Raw genomic sequence first — 19465 nt, forward strand, 5'->3', positions numbered from 1 at the left:
TCTGACGGACGTGCGCCGTGTTCAGCGCGACAAAGACCGTAAGCAAGTTTATGTCGGCCATCGTCTTAAAGCATTCTGGATGTTCATTCAGGGAAGTAAGATCATAAGTCTTGTGGATGTAGCGACTCGATATTCAGTCCTAGGACAACCGCGGCCCTCGTGTACATTCCTTAATGGGAGTGAAGTGCGATAAATCGTTCATTATTGTTCTCGACCTAGCGAGGGCAAGTAAATTATTAGGATAATTAATATCGTTCCATCACGGAATCTCGGAATACGGAGATAGAAAAGTTCTTAATGTTTACAGAAATTGAGAAATTTCTGTAATTATCATAATAAGCGAATATCATAACAAGCAAATAATGATGTGTTGCTGACGCATTGTTGACAAACGATGTATAGAGAGAAATAATTTTTGAAAAATTTTATCTGTGCCATGGAACGCCTCACTCATCACGGAGAACAATGATAACGAGACGAATGATAACGAACGATATGACGACAATCAATATTCGACATTCAAGCGAGTCTCTCGTAATTTATTTGCAAACTAATACCATTTTTTATGATACGATCAGTTTATGACGCTTCCGTCATTGGGAATTATAGTCTTTCGGTGGCAAATGTCGAACCTGGACGGCGAAGCGACGCGGAAAAGTGGAGAGGCGGAGAGAAAGAGAGGGAGAGATCGACATGTCACCCATCAAGCAGAGATTTACGTAACGGCTGATGCACGCATGACCGAATACGTATCGGTCTGCGTGCATCCGGACATTCGCGTGTGGAGCCGTGGTTTTGGGCACCTGCTCACGAGCCATGACCCCTTATGCGCATACGAGAGAAGGAGTGAGCGGTGTGTGTGCCCCCCGAGAAAAAGTCTCGCAAGGCACGGAGGGGCGGAGGGAGATCAAGAGAGACGGCCGGCATCCTTCGCTGATTGACGAGCACCGGAGTCACTGAGATGTGCCCGAGAGACGGAGCAATAAAGCACGTGCTCGCATAAACGCGAGAGAATGATCTCGGGAACGGAACACCTGCCTGTTCTGTCCGTGGGTACCTCTCAAAGGGTGCGGTCCTCGGGGGAGGGGGAGGGAGAAGGGGAAGGGGGGCATCTCGTGACCGTTGATACATATTCATTCCCGAGCGAAACAGGCCGAGCTCCTTCTATCGGTGATGACGATTTGTACGAAGTAATAGAGATTGATTAGGTCGTTTCGCTTTGGTTTTTGACACCTCGAAGCCCCGAAGTATGTCTCGAAGCAACGCGTCTCGTGAGTTTAATTTTAGAAGATGAAAATTATTATATTCCTCTTCTGTACTTTTGGAGTCGGCTACCTACGTGTTTCACGACGAGCTCTTACGTCGAGCAAACGAATAAAATGAATTATCTACTCCGATACGCGAATCGAGTTGTTCGGCGAGTGATTTTCATGATTCACGAAAAATCAATCTCATTAAAGATCCATCGTTCTGAAATGACTTCCGCGTACGTTTCCGTGTATTAAAAAAACCCGCAACTGATGTATTCAGGTTATACAGTTAATAAATAAATAAGAATCGCTGGTAATGGCTCCTACATGCGATTATCCGCGCAAATGCGAACTTAATGAATGCAAGCAGTACGTCGTACATTATATATTGTATAAATACGGTTCCTCGTGATTCTTAGCGTAACGAGTTTATCATATACGGGGTGTATTAAAACTTATGATTGTAAGAATACTGTAAGAATATTTCTTCTATAAAAAGAAAGGGAATCGTCAATTTGAATTGTTTTATGCACGCACGTGAAACTGTTTACGATCCATAATTTATCTCTTATTTACGATAAGTATCTTTATAATGAGGAATAAATTTATATTTTACAGTGTGTGCCTGCTCTCTTAGATGTATAAGATATTTTCTATTATCTTTTATATAACGTGATATATTACACTGAACATTAAAGTACAAGAATAAATTGCACTATTGATTTTTCATTTGACACGTACGATATTAAAAAATACCTTACGACCTAATTATTTTATAATCATTTGTGCTTGATGAGCACTCTGTAGATGCGCATTGACAATCGTAAAGCCTGACGTTAAATCGCGGTCGTGCGGTCGTGATTGGGAGGAAAAAAAAGAGAGGACAGTCACGCAACGCGACGCAGGTGCTCGCGAAGATTCAGAAGAGAGAGGCACGCGCAACGAGATCCATAGCGCGTGCGCGTGAAAGTTGCTCGCCTACCTTCTGGACCAGGTCGATTGCCCTCTCGATATCCCTCATACATTCGATGGCAATCGGAGCACCGAGCAACGCAGACGTGCGAATGGACGCCGTTTAATTAGAATTAATGCGGTTGCCCATCATTCGCGGTATCATTCTTTTGTAGGTATTACTGGGTGTTGAGCAAAAAACAGCATTTATCCAGATTGGTTGGTGATCGGGTTTTTTCATGATCGAAGAGCTTAAATACCATTGATAAAAAGTGATCAGCTGCGAGAAAATTAACGTTGAAATTAAAATAAGATCAGAATTTTATTTCACGGATTTATTTCAGAGTATACACTGAAAAAAAATTCTGGTTTAAATTTGCTAAAATTCTAATTGAGATAACGAGAATTCTAATTGATATAATTATTCTGGTAAAAATAAGGATTCTAGTAGATCTTACCAGAAATATTGTATCAATGAGAATTCTGTTATCTCAACTAAAATAATAAATTAAACCAGAAAATTCTGATCCCTTTTCCACATCAAAATTACTATTTCCTCCAACCATTTTTCTCAGTGTACTATTTATACAATAAAATTATTGATATAAGATTACTTATTTATATGAAAAAATAATTGATTAATATAATGTTTCGGTCCTTTATTTAAAGTATCAGTGTGAAGTTTTAATCTTTTTATGTAAAGTTTTCATAAAACCAAATATGTATGTTTTTAATTCATTTTGCGAAAATAATTAATTGTAGCGGAGCCAGTTTTTCAATCATTTATACAATGAATACCTGGCTTGGTTTGTTAGTGGCATTCTGTGCGGCGCGGAGGTAATTAATGAGAGCACTTATTAAACGTCGCCGCATTAATGATCCTTACTTGTCACGCACATGGATAACGTATGAGATTTTGGACGATTACGTTCCGTTAAATTGAAATTCTGTCGGTTCGCGTATCGCGATCCGCTTTCAAGCTGCGCGTCACTATGTTGAACGATTTATATTAACGGGCCGTTAATTAACGTCATCTCATTGAAACCGGTTCGCTCGTTGCCGATCATACAACGCGGTCAGGATCAGAATTTACATGTAATTATGTTAAAATATTGTGATTAAATGGAAGCATTATGTCGATAATGATATTTGAGCTGCTACAATTTGCTACAGGTGACTAAAATCGTTCGATGAAAATAATTAATTATTCACTCATCACGTACAGCGGTGTCTGGTTATGAAAGGATTATCAATAAAAGAGATAAATATCTCTATTACGAATCATCGGGATACTTTTACTAAATTTAAAGGTTTGCATAAAATTGCTTTGATTATTTAATCAAATCTTTAAATGTATACGCACGTGTCTCATCGTCACATAAATAATTCGATAAAAGAAACAGTGAGAGATTTCAACAGGCAGCGAGGAAAACTACAGCAAATTATGTTCTTACACGAGAATCGAAAGCGATCCTTTGATCACGCGGCCGAAGAGTTTTTCAGCGACGAAGGTGCCCCTTCGAGGCTCGTTTCGGCGCATCATTTGTAAGTACGGCAATTTTGCTTTTTGTCGGGGTTCTCTTGTCGCCGATACTACGATAAACCTGCGAAGAAAAACCGACGGCCTGATTCAGCCTCATTGGGTAATTTGAGTAGACCTGACGAATGCCCGCGATTTCGTTCAGAAAATTCGTCGGTGATTTACGTCAGATACCGGTTCGCCCGCGATTTTCGCCGTACGCAAAAAAATTCTTAATCAACGTTCATCTTGTATTCGCAATCTACTTGGCGAGTAGCGAAGAACAAAGTATCCCTGTTGTTTAAACGCTTATACTGCTCGAGTACATTTTCTTCGTGAGATATTGCATGTTTCACTTACCTATTAAAGTCTTAACATCTACGGTTTTGCGTATTTTTCAAAAATCCTACCCGATTGCGCAAACCTGCTGGTTAAAGCTTTGGAAGAGGCCCGAAGTACCTTCAAGTCTAACCGGTTGCCTTTCGATGGGTCTGAACTGCCAGCTTCCCTCCAGCCGAACCATCAAAGGCAACATCTTGAAACGTCGTTCAAACTAAGCGGCGCTCTTCGCAACGCCAGACAGGCACGATAATTATTCTGTAATTGAAACACGCGCGTGCTGGCAAACAAGGTAGTATGATGCGTCATTTAGTGATTATACGCGGTGCATAAGTGCGCTGTTGCTTTTGGAGTCATTTTGCCGTTTCACGAATTCGCACGAAGAGGATTCTTTAATGAGGCCAAATAAGAATTATCTCTTCTTTTTCGTTAAAATATCAGAAGCATCATGAAGAAAAAAGGAGCACGATGATATGTGGTAATAAAGATCGATATCTTTCAAAATAATTCGTTGTTACGATATAATGAGACAGCGTTTTATCGACGATGCTTTTATAATATATTGATACTTGAATGTTGAAACTTTGAAGATTCGAAACTTTGACATTAAAATTTTGGAAGATTGAAGAATTACAATTATACAATTATATTAATTTGATATAGTTAACAGTAATAAATATATCTTCTAAAAAGTATAAATATATTTACAAATATATGTTATATATTACGAATATTTTCTTTTTTTCTGTTACACAAACATACTTTTCGAAGGTTCGAAGGCATTTTAAATTTTGAGGAAATAAATTGCTACGTGTCTATATATTCGTTAATGATCAATTAATTGTATTCTACAAGACTTAAGTGATTTCTTCGAAAGAATATGCGGTTCTCCTTGAATTTAATCGAAAATATTATGAAAGGGAATTTTGTGATCTTCGTACTTTATATATTTTATAATTTTACTATACATTTTATATAAATTTTGTGCTAATATTTTATGTTTATAAATTAGAGATTTAACATTATATATTTTTCAATTCAACGTTATATATCATTATTTTAATTTTTGAGTTCCATATAAGGAGATACCGACAAACGTTGCGATGCATTTTGTAACGGAGCTGCCCTAACTAAGTAATTTCGGAATTCCGTAGACGTCAAATTGTCACTGAAACGGAATGTCGCCGCTACGTCAGACATCTGCCGCGGCAATTGGCGTGTCACACCATAAATGCCAAGGTGGAGCATCGGGCAAGAAAAGTGCATCTTACATTTCGCTGCCGCTGCACTCGATGAGTGAGAACTTTTTCGTCAAATGGGCGTGTGATCGTTTGTCGTGCCGAGATCTCTCCTGAAGAATTCGCCGGCATTCGTGATGTTGGCTTACTGTGAATTGCTTTTAAATACTATCTCCTCTCGCTGTTTTTTCGCTACCGACTTAATTGCTTCATTCTTCTTTCATATGGCTTCGCATTCGTGCTTAATGACTTACGCTTAACGTGCATTTCCATTTCTTTCGTAATAAAAGCATTAAATTAGTGCGCTTAAATTAGTATAATTCACGAATAACGTCAGATAAGAATATTGTGACTAAAAATTATTTATGAAAACAACTTGCCATTTTAATATGACGCATCCTGCCTTTAAAAAGGGGATAACACAGGCGCGCTCGAGGCGAGGAATGAGTTCTGAGCTTTATAAGAGCACGTAAAGGAATCGCCATTATGCTAAGCGCATATTCTGAAGGAAGAGCCTCGGGGGCATAGGGCAGTGCGGTTCCCCGCGGTGTGCCGTAAATAAATTTTGCAAGTCCATAAATAATTAATAGATTCGTTACGTGGGCGTGTGTAAATCATCGACAGACACAAGATTCGCTCGCCTCGAGTTGGCTGGCTCGCTGCCCTGCTGAGCTCGTCGGGAACAAATCATCGATTTTCGGCAGTAAAAGCTCGCTTTTTGACAGAGTCTAATAAAAACGAGCGAAACGACTCTTAGACGCGTCGGATGGTCCCATCAAAATGTTCGGGGAAACGATGCTATTTTTTCGGAAATATATCATAAAGTAATTACAAAATTTTTCTCACACATAAATATACCGGTAATAGCATATATTGATTATACCAATTCGTACTTTGCTTTGCAAATACTAACTATAGGTTAAAATAATATAGAAATTGTTGTAAAGATATCAATTCTTTAGCGTGCGTTTTTAGGTATTTGGAGAAGTGTATTCTATTGCATGCGTAAAGCTAGAGAATGAGTCATTGATGAACGCTTGAGAAATTTCCCTCTCACTAAATAAAGAATCTACAGAAGCATCCCCTTCTCTCGTGAGAGAAGCAGGTGCATGCATCCCTGCAAGGGCGCGTAATTTGCCCTCGATCTATTGCACGTTAGCAGGTCAGATTTTTCGCGGTGAAATAGTGGCATAATGGAAGTCTCGAGGGTCTTTTCTTCCCTCCCGTTCGGAACTACGATTTTCAGATTCGTGACCTATCATTATCTGGTGCGAACCGGAAGCTCGGTGCCGGAGGGATTAGCTTGGCAGGCATCGAAATTTCAGGATCGTCGCGGTGACTTCCAAGGACTTGCTGATCAATGGGATCATTCAGGAATGACAGAAGTAGGTGATAAGGATGTTACGTTCTAGATGGTTTCAAAGATGTAATGAGCAAATTAGCGCTGTTGGTGGCATCGAAGAAATTGGTTCGCAGCCAATTTGCTGCTCAACAGTTTCCCCTTCTTATATTTCTTTGTATTTCTCCACCTATTGTCTCCCTTCGATTTGGTCGATCCAGATGGTGTCAAGGATATAAGAATACTAATTCAATTCAATAGAACTCTATATAAAATTGGCGAAAATAAATCAATTTTCTTCTTTTTGCATGTATGAAAAAATCTTACATGTTTTTGTATTTGTCAGATAGCAATCCTTTTGTTATTTTCGTTACTTGTTTTATATCAGATTTCAATTGCTCATAATATATTTCTATGTTAGTCAATAAATTTTTGCAGATCTGCCAGTAGAAGATGCTGTCTATTAGTTACACCTTCCGTGTGGACTACGACATCTGGACAACGAGAGAAGGATTCCAAATCTCCTGCGGCGAGGTTGAAAGTCCATTTCGCAAATTGGCGCCACACTCTTTGCTATCCTTGCCTTATGACGACTTCACGCCTGATTCCGTTAATTATTTTCGGCTTACAAACACCTTCCCTTTGCTCGGAGATTTCATGGGGACATATGGCGTCCGAGTCACGCAGTCCAGTCATTCCGGCTAATCTCGTCGAAACTTTGCCAGAACTCCACCCCTTTACCGAAAAAGGGACGCGGAATCGGTGTGTTGAAGTCTTCGATGGATTCGACACGCGTTGCAGCCGCTAATTATTAGCAGAAGGCATTTTTTGCCCTTTTCTGTTGAAGCTACGTTAATGAGAGGCCACGGTCAACTGGAAATAAACTAATTGGAGAAAGGCGCCTTCTAATCATTGCGTCTAACGGCGAACTGGCATCGTAGGTGACGACCAGACGCCTTTGGGAAGGCGTGTGCTTCAGATAATTAGTCTTTGATGGTGCAGCAATAATTATGGTTTTCCACATTTACGTTGCTACTGAGCCATGTGATTTTTTCGAGCTTATACAATATATTTGAAATATTGAAATAACACGAATTTTATAGAGTTTTCCATTGTAATTGTTTAAATGACCTTTGAAATAGACATTTTCGTAAAAAATATATATATTTGTTTAAAATACATATATTTGTTAAATATACGAAGGGCGTTCAAATTTAAATTTAATAAATAAATACAATAATATTAAAGGACTACGAACCAAGCTGGATGTTTTTTGTTAATGACTTTTTTATAAACAGTTTTATATTTTAATTACACGTAATTCCTTTGTATCAACTGACTCTATTATTGGGAGTAGTTTTTACTAAAGACATACATGACACTAAGTGTGATTAATAAACATCTACAATTATGGTTGATGAGACTGCTTCCAAGAATTGCTTTTTCTTACTTCAGTCATTTTTTTAATAATCGAATATTATTGCGTTATTTAAATTTTAAAATGCGAATATTATAATTTATTGTTGCATTATTTGTTACCAATATTAATTCAAATCGTCTAACATTGAGAATGGAATTATAATTTAAATCGCGAGCCTAAATAACATCGCATTCGTATATATTTCGTTATTTAGACGCGCAACTTAAATTGTAATTTAAATTTAAATTTATGTTAGATCTCACATGAAAATATAATCACGTTCTAAGTTAACAGGTGAAACTTTTGAAGTTTCAATATTAGTACCAAAAATAGTTCTCGCGCTTTTTTTGCAAAGACTGGAACGAGGTTTCGGCGAATCCAGGTGAAGTCTGACGGTACTTGAAAGGATACGAATCGTTGTTAAAACAAGATAGACTTATCTCCCGCCGGATTACTCTTTGGCATTGTCCTGCCAACGGACAACAGCGTATTCGTAGCAACTCTGTGCGCGAATTAAAGTAAATCCTTTCTCCAAATGTCCGCTCTAATTCAGCACGGGCAGTTCGCAATGAGACGCTCTGCGGGAAACCATTCACCAGCATCGGCATAAAGAAACGGGTTCGAAATGAGCTTCGGAGATTATCTGGCTCGCCGTTACTCGTGCATCAAAAATGAGCGCAGCCGACTGTATTTTGTCAGCGCGTCAATACTTCTGTCACAATATATGCGCGTGTCAAAGAATACCGAGAAAATTCTCCACTTTATACTACTTTGATACATAATTTGTATATTAATATTATAAAATGTTAACTAGAATTTTTTTTTCAAAATTCAGTTCTTGCAATATGATATTCTTTACTGAATAAATTCGACAAAATTATCAAACAATAAAAATGTGCGAAACATCGAATAGCTTCAATATATTGGAGATTCGAAGTTATTGTTACATCCGTTTCTCCAAGTATCGCACAATCAAACCGCAAGATCGTCATAGTCCTATGAAATCATGCCTCGGTTCGAGGCCGCACCGTGCTCGAACCCTAAAAAGAACCTAAAAATATCGAATTGCAAATCAAATAAGAAGCCCGGTCTAATCTTCCACCTTGAAATCGCGCTGCCGCAATCTCATTTTTAATCAAGCCTCGATCGCGCTCCTTGCAGATAGAGAACCTCCTCCGCGTATATCGAACGGCAGATGATCTGCCTTCTCTCGATAGAGGTCCATTGTATCCGAAATTGGCTTTTTATGGCGGTTGAATATAACATCAGGGTTGTTTGCAATATTTTTTCTGCCAATCGGTAGCACGGTAGCGTACCCGCACCTGGAGGAGAAATTGGTTTTTGCATATTGTAATCATCCTGACGCCTCTGATTGACTGCTCGATAAACCAAGCCATTACTTATTTCAGTATAATAAACGAGAAACAGGCGCCACTTTGCGCATAAAATTTTGATTTAACGCACCATTGTCTCGTCGTATATAATTTCTATTAATACATGTTAAATCTTAAAAAAATCTCATCGGCATTGATATTGTCGCTATAACATCATTTCTTGAACACGAATTCTCCGCAGAGATTTTCTTCCATCTGCCTGATTCGCAAAAGAAGATATTGAAGTTTTCGAGGATAACGCGGTGCTTGTTATTACGGCATTTACGGATATCGGATGTCCTTTTAGTGCCTCCGGTGCTTCGAGGCTATCTCGCTCTCTCCTTCTTTCTGTCCTCCACATAATACAGGACGACCCATGAGCGAGGAAAAATCGAGTCCTTGTGTACAATGCTGAAGCGCAGGCTGCAGTTCCGCCCACTTCCGGGCCTTGAATGCATTCTCGACTCGTCTAACTACCCTTAGCAGTTAAGCCACGTGAAACGTAGAGACATGTCCTTTTGCCGGTACAATTTTTTTTTTCTTCTCTCTTTCAGTCCAGTAGAAGTGTTCATCGCGCAGTGTACGATTACCAGATACTCGAAGCCGTGTATTTTCGTAGCGTCGACGTCTCAAAAATGTCAGGAAGAGTATATTATACCGATCACACACGGGGATGGTAAATTTCCTCGGAACCATTATGCAAATCTTCGTTTTGTCTCAGATCGAACGGGAAGTGAATTTTTACCTCGCGATACCCTCGCTCCGCTTTCCGCGAGTTTCTCGTTTCTCTACGTTTGCGAATATAAACTTCGTGCTTTATGGTACGTATTATATAGTGTATTGTCGAGAGCTTCTTCCCGCCCATTGACGCCCACGAATCGTCGCGGGCGGAAAGCAAGTGAAACGTTTTTCTACCCTTACGCGATCCTCTCTATTCGAGGGTTTTTATTACGGTTACTCGAACATCGTGCTCTCGCCATGCCAGGGTCAGGCACACCCCGTAACACCTACTTCCCTTCCAGCTTGGATATGGGACACCGCGAACCGTAAGAAGTTAAACGGACGTATTATTTTCTGGAAAGGACACACGAGACCTTAGTTGTGGCGAACACGTGCGGCGTGTGTGAGTAAAACAAAACGGGCGCGTGCAGCCTACGGCGTCGTTCTCGAAAATTATACGCACGATAACGGAGTGTGAACAAGCGATAACTAACAAACGATGTTGCCTCAAGTGCGAGCAAACCATGCGATCAAGAGTACAAAGCCGCTCGACTACAAAGGCCATGCTTCATTAATGTGCAAATTTAAATTATAATTATCATCGCTTATTAGAAGCCGAGTAACTTCTCTAACGATTAATAACTCCTACGTCAAAATCTAATTTAGTATTCAGACTGTATACTAACTCAATGTGCTTTCAATGCATACATATCGATATAGATATCGCTTACATGATTTCAAATAGATTATTCGATTCTCTTTTCAATTCTATCATGTATTTTCATTTTGATCGGCTTTAAATTTTATGCCATAATAGTATTTTATTTTATTTATTATTTTCTTTTAACATGAATGTTTATATGCAATATATATATATATATATATATATATATATATATATATCATCGGAAAGTCTATATAATCGTACAATCCGATTTGTTGAAGTACGTACGATTCAATTTAGACATAGCGATTTCCATGTACATTGCAACCCGTACGATATTCGAGACACAAGGACGATATGCCAGCTTCATTTACCTTGCACACTTTGCTCCGGCATTTCTATTTGCGATTCCGTTTTATTGCTCGATCTGCCATAAACGGAATGGCACGGTACCTCGTAAAAGATACGAGCGTCGCACATCTATGGAAACTGCATGCGCTCGTGCTCGTGCTCGGACAAATCATTCGGACTTGAACGGCTTTACAACATCACGAATCGTTCCAAAATTGGTTATATACTTGTCAAAGGTTATTACGAAGTTCTGTAATAACAACGCTATCTCGCCAATCGCGAATACGGTCTAATGACGAGGTTGGCTTAGTGGTTTATACTTTATTCTACAACAAAAGATATTATTGCTACTTTCGTTCAATAACTCACGGTATATTTCCAAACACTTGTCAATATTGTTTTATATTGTGAAAAACATCGGCGAGATAGAATTATGAACAATGCAAACTTATGTAACATCTTCAATGCGAATATATATGTGTAAATTTGATAATCGCCTTGATGATAGCGCTCGTTTAAAGTGTCATCATCTAGCATCAATTTATCGACTGGAATGCGACAGGAAACCAGGTGGATCAAACCGCAAGTGCTATTCCAACATTTTTAATGAATCACTGGCGGTGGTGATCTGGACAGTATCTCTGTTGGCGACAGTTGGCGTTCTTTGTGGATGAAGCGGGAGAAACTACATGCGGAACTTTCCAGCGGTTTCGAGACCCGTTTCCAACTAACCGGCGAACTTCTGGACAGCAAGTGGAGACTTGTAAGAGAACACCGAGCCAACGGTATCGACAACAAACAGGAACTGCAAAGGGCGGTACGGTTATCAGGTTACAAGCGCAGCTTAGTTTGATACGGCTGATTTATTGGCGGAAGTCGATTAGTCCCAATCTCACATCTAATCGTGAAAATCGTGACGCGGGATGGTAGATGTTCTGATTTTTATATTATTGTATTTCATTATTGCAGAACGAATTTTATAAGATTTTTAATATGAAAAATGAAGCATTATGTTCGAAGCCTTAACTTCCTTGCCCTAATGCACGTTTTAGCAACGATTTTCATACTATAATCCGTATCTGCCGCGGAGATTTGCACGGGATTTCGGAATTATCCCGGTGGCCGAGGGGGATGATCCTAAGTAAACACGCGTGCAGCCACACGACTCACGTCCCCACCACGTTACGACGTAGTTCCTTCGTGCTCGAACAATTCCTTGGAAGCAACTCCCAAGCGATTGGAAGGAAGGGAAGCGACAATGCCCGGTGATGTTGTACAAGGGCAGTAGATCGGCCTTTCGATTTGCAGAAAGAAGGATGAATTCATATATAAGAGCAGAAAAGGTGCTACCTTCGAACGGCCTTCTCATTTTCGTCGCGCACTGAACGTGTTCCTTTACGAGACGTGTTATGTCACTGAGCTGTCTCTTTTAAAACCCGACAACTCCCTGGACGACGAAAGCAGAGCAGCGACGGTTGCAGCTTGCTGGAAATGATGGATGAGACAAGTTGTTTGCTACAAGGAGCACACATATAATACTTGACACTTAAATTTGCAAAATTATTGTATTTAAACTCGGCGCGTTTATTATTTTCTTTAATATATCGAACACAAGACTAATTGAACGAATAAAAGAGAAAAAAAAATTAAATTAACGAATAAAATTATTGTTACTTTATTATCAATGTCAATCTTATTATAATATATATTTTGTTTTTTTTACACAGTATGCAAATAATGTGTACTCATATAATTTAAACAAAATTGGCTTTACTTTTAAAGGTCGTTATTTTCTATCTTAGCGTAGCTGATGCTGGACACTTTAATACACTCAAGGTGAATGTGGTTTGTGGTTGGAAGGATCACTTGCTCTCGATACAACATTATATTTTCAGTCGTAAACGATAATAGCGACAATCTACGCGCCATAACGGATGTTCATCATTACTTCGAAATTGCAGTTCTCACTCGCAAACGTGACCGATTGTGTGCACAAAAAGCGCTTAAGTGTATTGTTTTACATTATTTTTTGGGAATGAACGACGTTCCCATTGTGTACTGTCTGTAGAAAGACACACGTAATCACGTAAAATCATAATGGGTAAATGTGGTCAAAGGCATCAGCCATATGTAACGTTGTTATATTAAAGCCAATTCTGCGATGTGAATTTCCTTCATAAGAGTAGAACGAATCGTTCTTGGAAGATCAAAAATCGTGTCTCGCGGTTAGTGAGACACTATACTGCGATTTTTTGCGATCACGCGATCCAAGATTCTTGCGCGTCTTGTTGATTCTTCGAATGTTCCCGAAGAGTCGACGAATACGCTTAAAAGGAGATCAGGTAAGACCAGTTGGAAACGTAGAAACGATACGCGGTTCGTCAGGAATCATAGTGAGAGAACATTCGTCATTATTACCATTGACCGTTGGTTTCTAGGGTCTACCCATTCGGGTTCCACAGGAAGTAGGCCGGTCGGATCAAGGATCAGGCTGCCCTTTTTCATTTTGAAGCGGTCCATTCAGGTGTAATGGTCAGTTAAAGACTATCCAAACAAACGATACCACTTCTTTCTTTCGATAAACTTCCGAGTCTTCTTTTTTTCTCATGACCGAGTGTCTTAGACTCGAAGTCTTCCGCCTGAAGAATCGAATCTTTTGTATTCGCATATTCAACTATCTGGTCGAATTTATAATAATAGTTTAAATTTAATTTTTGATCTTTCAAGAAAATAATAATAGATAATATGCAAGATTCGTAATACTTTATTCTTGAAAAAAATTTGGAGTTGATGTTTGCTTTATACAAAACTTATTCCTAAATATATTTTTAAATACACTTAACAAAATTTTTATATTCTATTCATTTTGGATTCGATAAACTTGTCTTCGTGTGAATTCGCAAATGGTTAATTAAGTTCTACGCGAATAATAGGCGAGCCCACCCGCAGTTACTCAAATAGAGGAATCATCTCAAGTATATTTATCCACGTGATCGTCGAATAACAAACGTGGAAATCCTTAAATCCTAAATCAACCCGGCGCGAGCCGAAACCGAAAGCAGACTGCAAACAAACGGCGGCAGTCGAACGTGGACTTGTGGTCCAATGTGGCGAAAGTCAAATATTAGGTCACGAAATAAGACATGCTTTATGTCTGGTCGAGTTAAGTGATTTTATGATGGTGTTCCAAGTAATTTTCAAAAATTTCCGATACTATACAATTGTGATATTTCTTATTATATTTAAATCAAATAGTAATGATTTTCTCTTGTTCTATTTTTTTTTAATGTGGCAATAAAATTGCTGCAGTGTAAAAAAAAACGATTGCAATTATACGTGATATATTCATTCATTATCATTGAAGAATCTGCATGATAACGTATCGCTGCTCGAAATGTTTCTTCTTCGAAATCGTAAAAAATGCTTTTCGCGTGGCTCTTGACTCGTTTCTTATCTGAACCGAGATTGCTATGCTGAGGCAGTAGCGGCAGTGACGAAGAACAGAAAACGAAGAAACTGAAGACAAGACAATGACCGCTGTTCAAACATGTTCAGACTTCAAACGACCGCCGGCATATCTCGTTTGGGATGCGACTGCATGTGCATTAGCGGTTCGCAACGGCGAAGGAAAATGCGCCTCCGTAGTGTCGTATCCTTTCGAGCTTTGGCCGGAGGACATCCGGCATCGGAAATAATAAATATTTGAGAAGCTGCTACGGAACGATGCAGATGCAGCGAAGCCTTTCATTTGTAAAGACATGCCGAAATTAGTGTATCGGAAGCAACGATGAGAGATATATAGGGAAAAGAGAATATTTTGCTAGGACTGAGTAACGTGAACGTTCAAACACTGGCCTTGCAAATTGTATCTAACCCTAACGTATAGAATTATATATCTTTATGTTCTTTAAACTGGTTTTCGTGTATACAGTGAGTGCAAATAGTATTCTTACAAGGAAATTTTTTATAAAATAAGTCTTATTTGTAGAAAAATAAACATTAATTAGCAATTTCATACAATGAATATATTCTGTTCTAACGTAAACAAACGAGCTTTGCATATTTTCCTGATTTTAAAAACTAAATTTTTCGACTATACAAATAATTTTGAGCATCCAAATAATACAATTTTTAATTTTCGATTATTTTTCAGGTGATAAATTTTCTATAATTAATAAATTCTTTTTGGTAAATATAATTTTAAGGGACATACAGTCTATTTTATTCTTTATAAATAAATTGTTAATTACTCAACAAAAATCGCCAACGTTATTAAATTGATGTTAAAATCATCGTATCGATATCGATTTGACATTGATTCGGTGACTCATTTCTCGCTGGATAATATTTATTTTTTTAAAATAAAGCTTTTAAAAAATATTTCCTCTGTACGAATTCTTTTTGCACTCACTGTATACTTATTTAGTTTTCTATCATATATGTATGAATCGTTTCCTTTTCATTCATTAGAATTTATAATGAGGTTATCACTTTTCGAATCTTTCGTATAAGAAAAGTTAACACTTTATAAGAGTCTTTTAATACCTTTTTCAATGATCGTGACGGCTTTTATTAATCACTAGCTCAGCTTCCAGATGGAAGACACGCGCTCTCAACGAGCAGCTGGTGCGGTGTCGAACGCGTTGTTAAATTTTATCGCGCATACAATTTTATTTTTTAAGTCAGTCCCAAGAGTGGCGACGCGCGCATATCTGCATACGCCGAAGATTCATCCACCGAGTTGACTGACGAGCGCCGCCTTCCCCTAATCGGTCGATCGCCAAAAAATTCACAAAAAGACACCACGCTGTGCACAAGGGCGACAAGGGATGGAGGAGAGAAAGGGACCAGGTTACGGAGAAGGAGTCCCGAGAAACAAACTGAGACGAAACTCTCTCTGCGTACCCGGGCACCGCCCTTGCACTCCACCCATCCATCTCCGGCGTGCATATATTTTTGGGCGGCTAGTTTTTCCCCCGAGGGAGATTTATCATGTCCCTACGCCTCTTCTCTCGCGGGCTGCTCCATCAGTGCCCGACGTGTGGCAGGGAATAATTGGCAGAGCGGAGGAGTGGCCACATTGTACTTTAGAAACTACTTCGGAGATGGCTCGTGGGAGCAGAGTAGTTCAGTTACAGAGAAAATGATGATTCCCATAAATATAGATAGAGTAACCTGCATGGATTTCAAAAATTTTATTGTGTATCTGATCACTTGATATCGATCCATTAAATTAAGTTGATTAATTAATTTAAGTGGATTTTATACAATTTTTATACTAATATTACCATGTTATAAATAATGAAAAAATTAAAATCTTTTTATCTGGACGAATATTTTTCCGCGTTTTTATTTATTAAAAAATTAGTTTAAAGCCCGATCTACATCTACATCTACAAAGAATAAATGCGATTTAATAATTAAATATATTTCTTCGTACTTTAGAAACTACTTGCCTGTCTCTTTCTTAAGTATTTTTGCAACACAATTCGTACCTTTCAATTATTACATTTTTTTTAAGTCTGATTTATATAAGACACAGAACGCAAGCTTGTAGCGTTAGCCAATCGCGAAGTCATTTTTAAAATTGACGCATTAGATTGGCTGACACAACATCTTGCGACCTGTAACTCGTGTTCTGTGTCTTATATAAATCAGACTTAAAGAAAATGTAATAATTGAAAGGTACGAATTGTGTCGCAAAAATACTTAAGAAAGAGACAGGCAAGTAGTTTTTAAAGTACGAAGAAATATATTTAATTATTAAATCGCGTTTATTCTTTTCTGAAACATATTTGTAACTCTTCAAAAACGTGCGTTGAAAAGAACGAGAGAATTATCAACACTGTCCGCCGTTACTGCGAATAATATGTATCAGGAGGTCATTATGATGAATTTGTATACAAAGTCGCTCGATCGAGCAGTCATTTGAAACTAGTTCGTTTGCGTACATCATTCGAGTCTGTCGTGCAGTAGAAAGTCGAAAATGAGCGTGTTAAACTTTGCGCAAGAGTTTTCGCGTCTAATCAATCGTTACACAAGAACTTCTTCACCGCATGTAAGTATTTGTTCGATTAAGAACCATATGTTATCACCGAGAGTAAAATATATAGTGTCCACGTGAATAACGACTGTTATTCTATTTGTGTGTATATGTGTGTTTAACGAGTACAAGTTAACGCACATCCTGTGAAATTTTTCATATAATTTGTGATTGTTACGTGTATATTTCAGAATGATGCCATCACACCTTTAACCGAAGAACAAATAATGTCTACTATACATCATGTGCTTCTGGTACTCATAAAAAAGGACTTTGACAAGAACAATCCGTTACAAATATGTAATAGCACAAGCGCTGCTGTCACTCTAGAAACTTCGGTTGTACAGATGAAACAGGAACCTAACGAGGATGTGTGCAGGTTGTTTTGAAATTTTAATATATAGTCTAACGATTCTTTATGAATATGCATTTTTTATGACAATAGTTTTATAGTTTTAGATTTCAAGATTTTCAATCTGCTACGGATGAGGAGTCTTCTTTTTCTGATATTTCATTAAAAGATATTAAAAAAGAACGAGAAAATTTTTTCAATAAGTTGCAAAACGATAAGAAGGTAAATTTCGTTATCGCATTACTTCTTTGAAATGTTTTATCACTAATTAATGAATAATTTAACTTTGATAATTTTATATGTATGTACATAAATATAAGTCAAATTATTAATTAATTGTAATTTATCTATTTTATATATATATATATTATCTAGCACATTATTAATTTCAATTTGTCATTTATCTACAGTTTATTTCACGATCGAATCCTGCGATTTACGTTAGCAGCAACATTAGCAGATCTGATACTTTTATTCGCGAAGAATTCCCGAAGGAAACTAACAACGAGGACGTTTTTAAAGATCTCACAGATGTTGAAAGGATTGGTGAAACAGATTCATCAAGTGATCCTTGTCAAGTATCATTGAACGAAATACAAAAGTCTGATGTATCAAGTGATCTTTTTCATGTATCATTGAAGGAAATACGAAAGTCTGTTATGAATATTATGAAAAAACTGAATCATTTAGAAGTAAGAATGATAGTAATATTAATAATATGATAAACAATATAATTTTAAGATAAAATATCTATGTAACAAAATATATTATTTATGCATATATTTATTTATTTTACAGCAATCATTTTTACAATTGACAAGATCATCAAAAGAAGTTACGCCAAAAGTTCAAAAATCATCTTTAATTAATAGCTATTCCAGTTCCAGTGGCATTTCAATTAAGACCAGAACATTGATTAACAATTGTAAATCAAGTACTATCTCCCCTAAAACACCAAATTCGTCTAAACAGCACGCAACAAAAGATAGTATTTTCGAGAGACGTAAAAGTATTGGCGCAATTGGAAATGCTACACCTGTTAAAAAATCTAACGAATCTACAAAAGTATGCCACTCAATATCAAATATAAATTTATCACCGTATAAATCAGTGAGTTCATCCGATTATCGACCCAAGTTTACGAAAAATCCAAAATATGCCCATGTACGAAGCACTATACCAAAAGCAATCAATCAAAAGAAAAAGCTGTAGTAATTATATAATAATAATGTCGTTGGAATAAAAATTATACGGTAAAATGATTATATATTTTTATAACACGAAACAATAAAAATAAGATTTATCTTATTTTTAATAAAAGTAAATAAAAAATAAAAATAAAAATAAATAAATACATTTATCTTATTTCTATTATTTTTTGTTATATAAATATATAATTGTTTTACGGTATTAGACTAATTTTAGAGTCAAATACATTTATGCATTATATATACTCAAACATCATATACACATGTACACGCTTAATGACTCGTTCACCATGTTATTATGTATGTATTTATCAAAAAGTTTAAAATTAAAATACAGAATTAATTTAATTCAATACTTCATTTCTTTCATCTTGGAAGGGTTAATACGAATTCTTCCTTACACGCTTGCTATATAAGAGAGAGATAACAAAATAACTATTAGTATCCCGGTCTTTAATTATAAAAATCATGTAGGCGGTGCTTCAGCACCGTGAGCCCTCATCAATCATCCGTCAATCCACGTCCACGAGAAACGATTCCTCTAGATTACACGATCTTTGCCCTTGAAAAGCAGACCTTCGTTACTAGGAAGCAGGTAATCTTGAAGCTCGTAATTAGTGCTCATCGGGTGAAGACTATATCTCGTAGCTTTCGTAGCACTTCGTACGTTAAGTTAACGTAGAAACCACGTAAATTCA

At 37.4% G+C, this 19465-nt stretch overlaps 1 protein-coding gene and 1 long non-coding RNA gene across 2 annotated transcripts; both read left to right on the forward strand.

The window, feature by feature from the left end:
- Positions 1-4820: 4820 nt before the first annotated feature.
- LOC147909844 (uncharacterized) lies at positions 4821-7776 on the forward strand. Its single transcript, XR_015545197.1, has 2 exons — positions 4821-6682; positions 7075-7776. It is a non-coding gene; the product is annotated as an uncharacterized LOC147909844 (long non-coding RNA).
- Positions 7777-16925: 9149 nt separating this feature from the next.
- On the forward strand, positions 16926-18837 carry LOC105147944 (uncharacterized). Its single transcript, XM_011059328.2, has 5 exons — positions 16926-17222; positions 17399-17586; positions 17661-17781; positions 17970-18251; positions 18358-18837. The coding sequence occupies exons 1-5, from the start codon at positions 17151-17153 to the stop codon at positions 18769-18771; spliced, it is 1077 nt and encodes a 358-aa protein (XP_011057630.1). The 5' UTR covers positions 16926-17150; the 3' UTR covers positions 18772-18837.
- The last annotated feature ends 628 nt before the right edge of the window (positions 18838-19465 follow it).

Source organism: Acromyrmex echinatior, chromosome 5 (assembly GCF_024713525.1).
Source record: "Acromyrmex echinatior isolate Ae372 chromosome 5, ASM2471352v2, whole genome shotgun sequence".
In the NCBI taxonomy this organism is placed as follows: domain Eukaryota; kingdom Metazoa; phylum Arthropoda; class Insecta; order Hymenoptera; family Formicidae; genus Acromyrmex; species Acromyrmex echinatior.

What these genes read in the sequence shown, in the direction of transcription:
- LOC105147944 (XM_011059328.2), top strand. Translation starts at nt 17,151, where the DNA reads ATGAGCGTGTTAAACTTTGCGCAAGAGTTTTCGCGTCTAATCAATCGT. An exon ending in CAAGAACTTCTTCACCGCAT is followed by an intron (nt 17,223 to 17,398) that starts GTAAGTATTTGT and finishes TGTATATTTCAG; the next exon opens with AATGATGCCATCACACCTTT. An exon ending in AGTTGCAAAACGATAAGAAG is followed by an intron (nt 17,782 to 17,969) that starts GTAAATTTCGTT and finishes ATTTATCTACAG; the next exon opens with TTTATTTCACGATCGAATCC.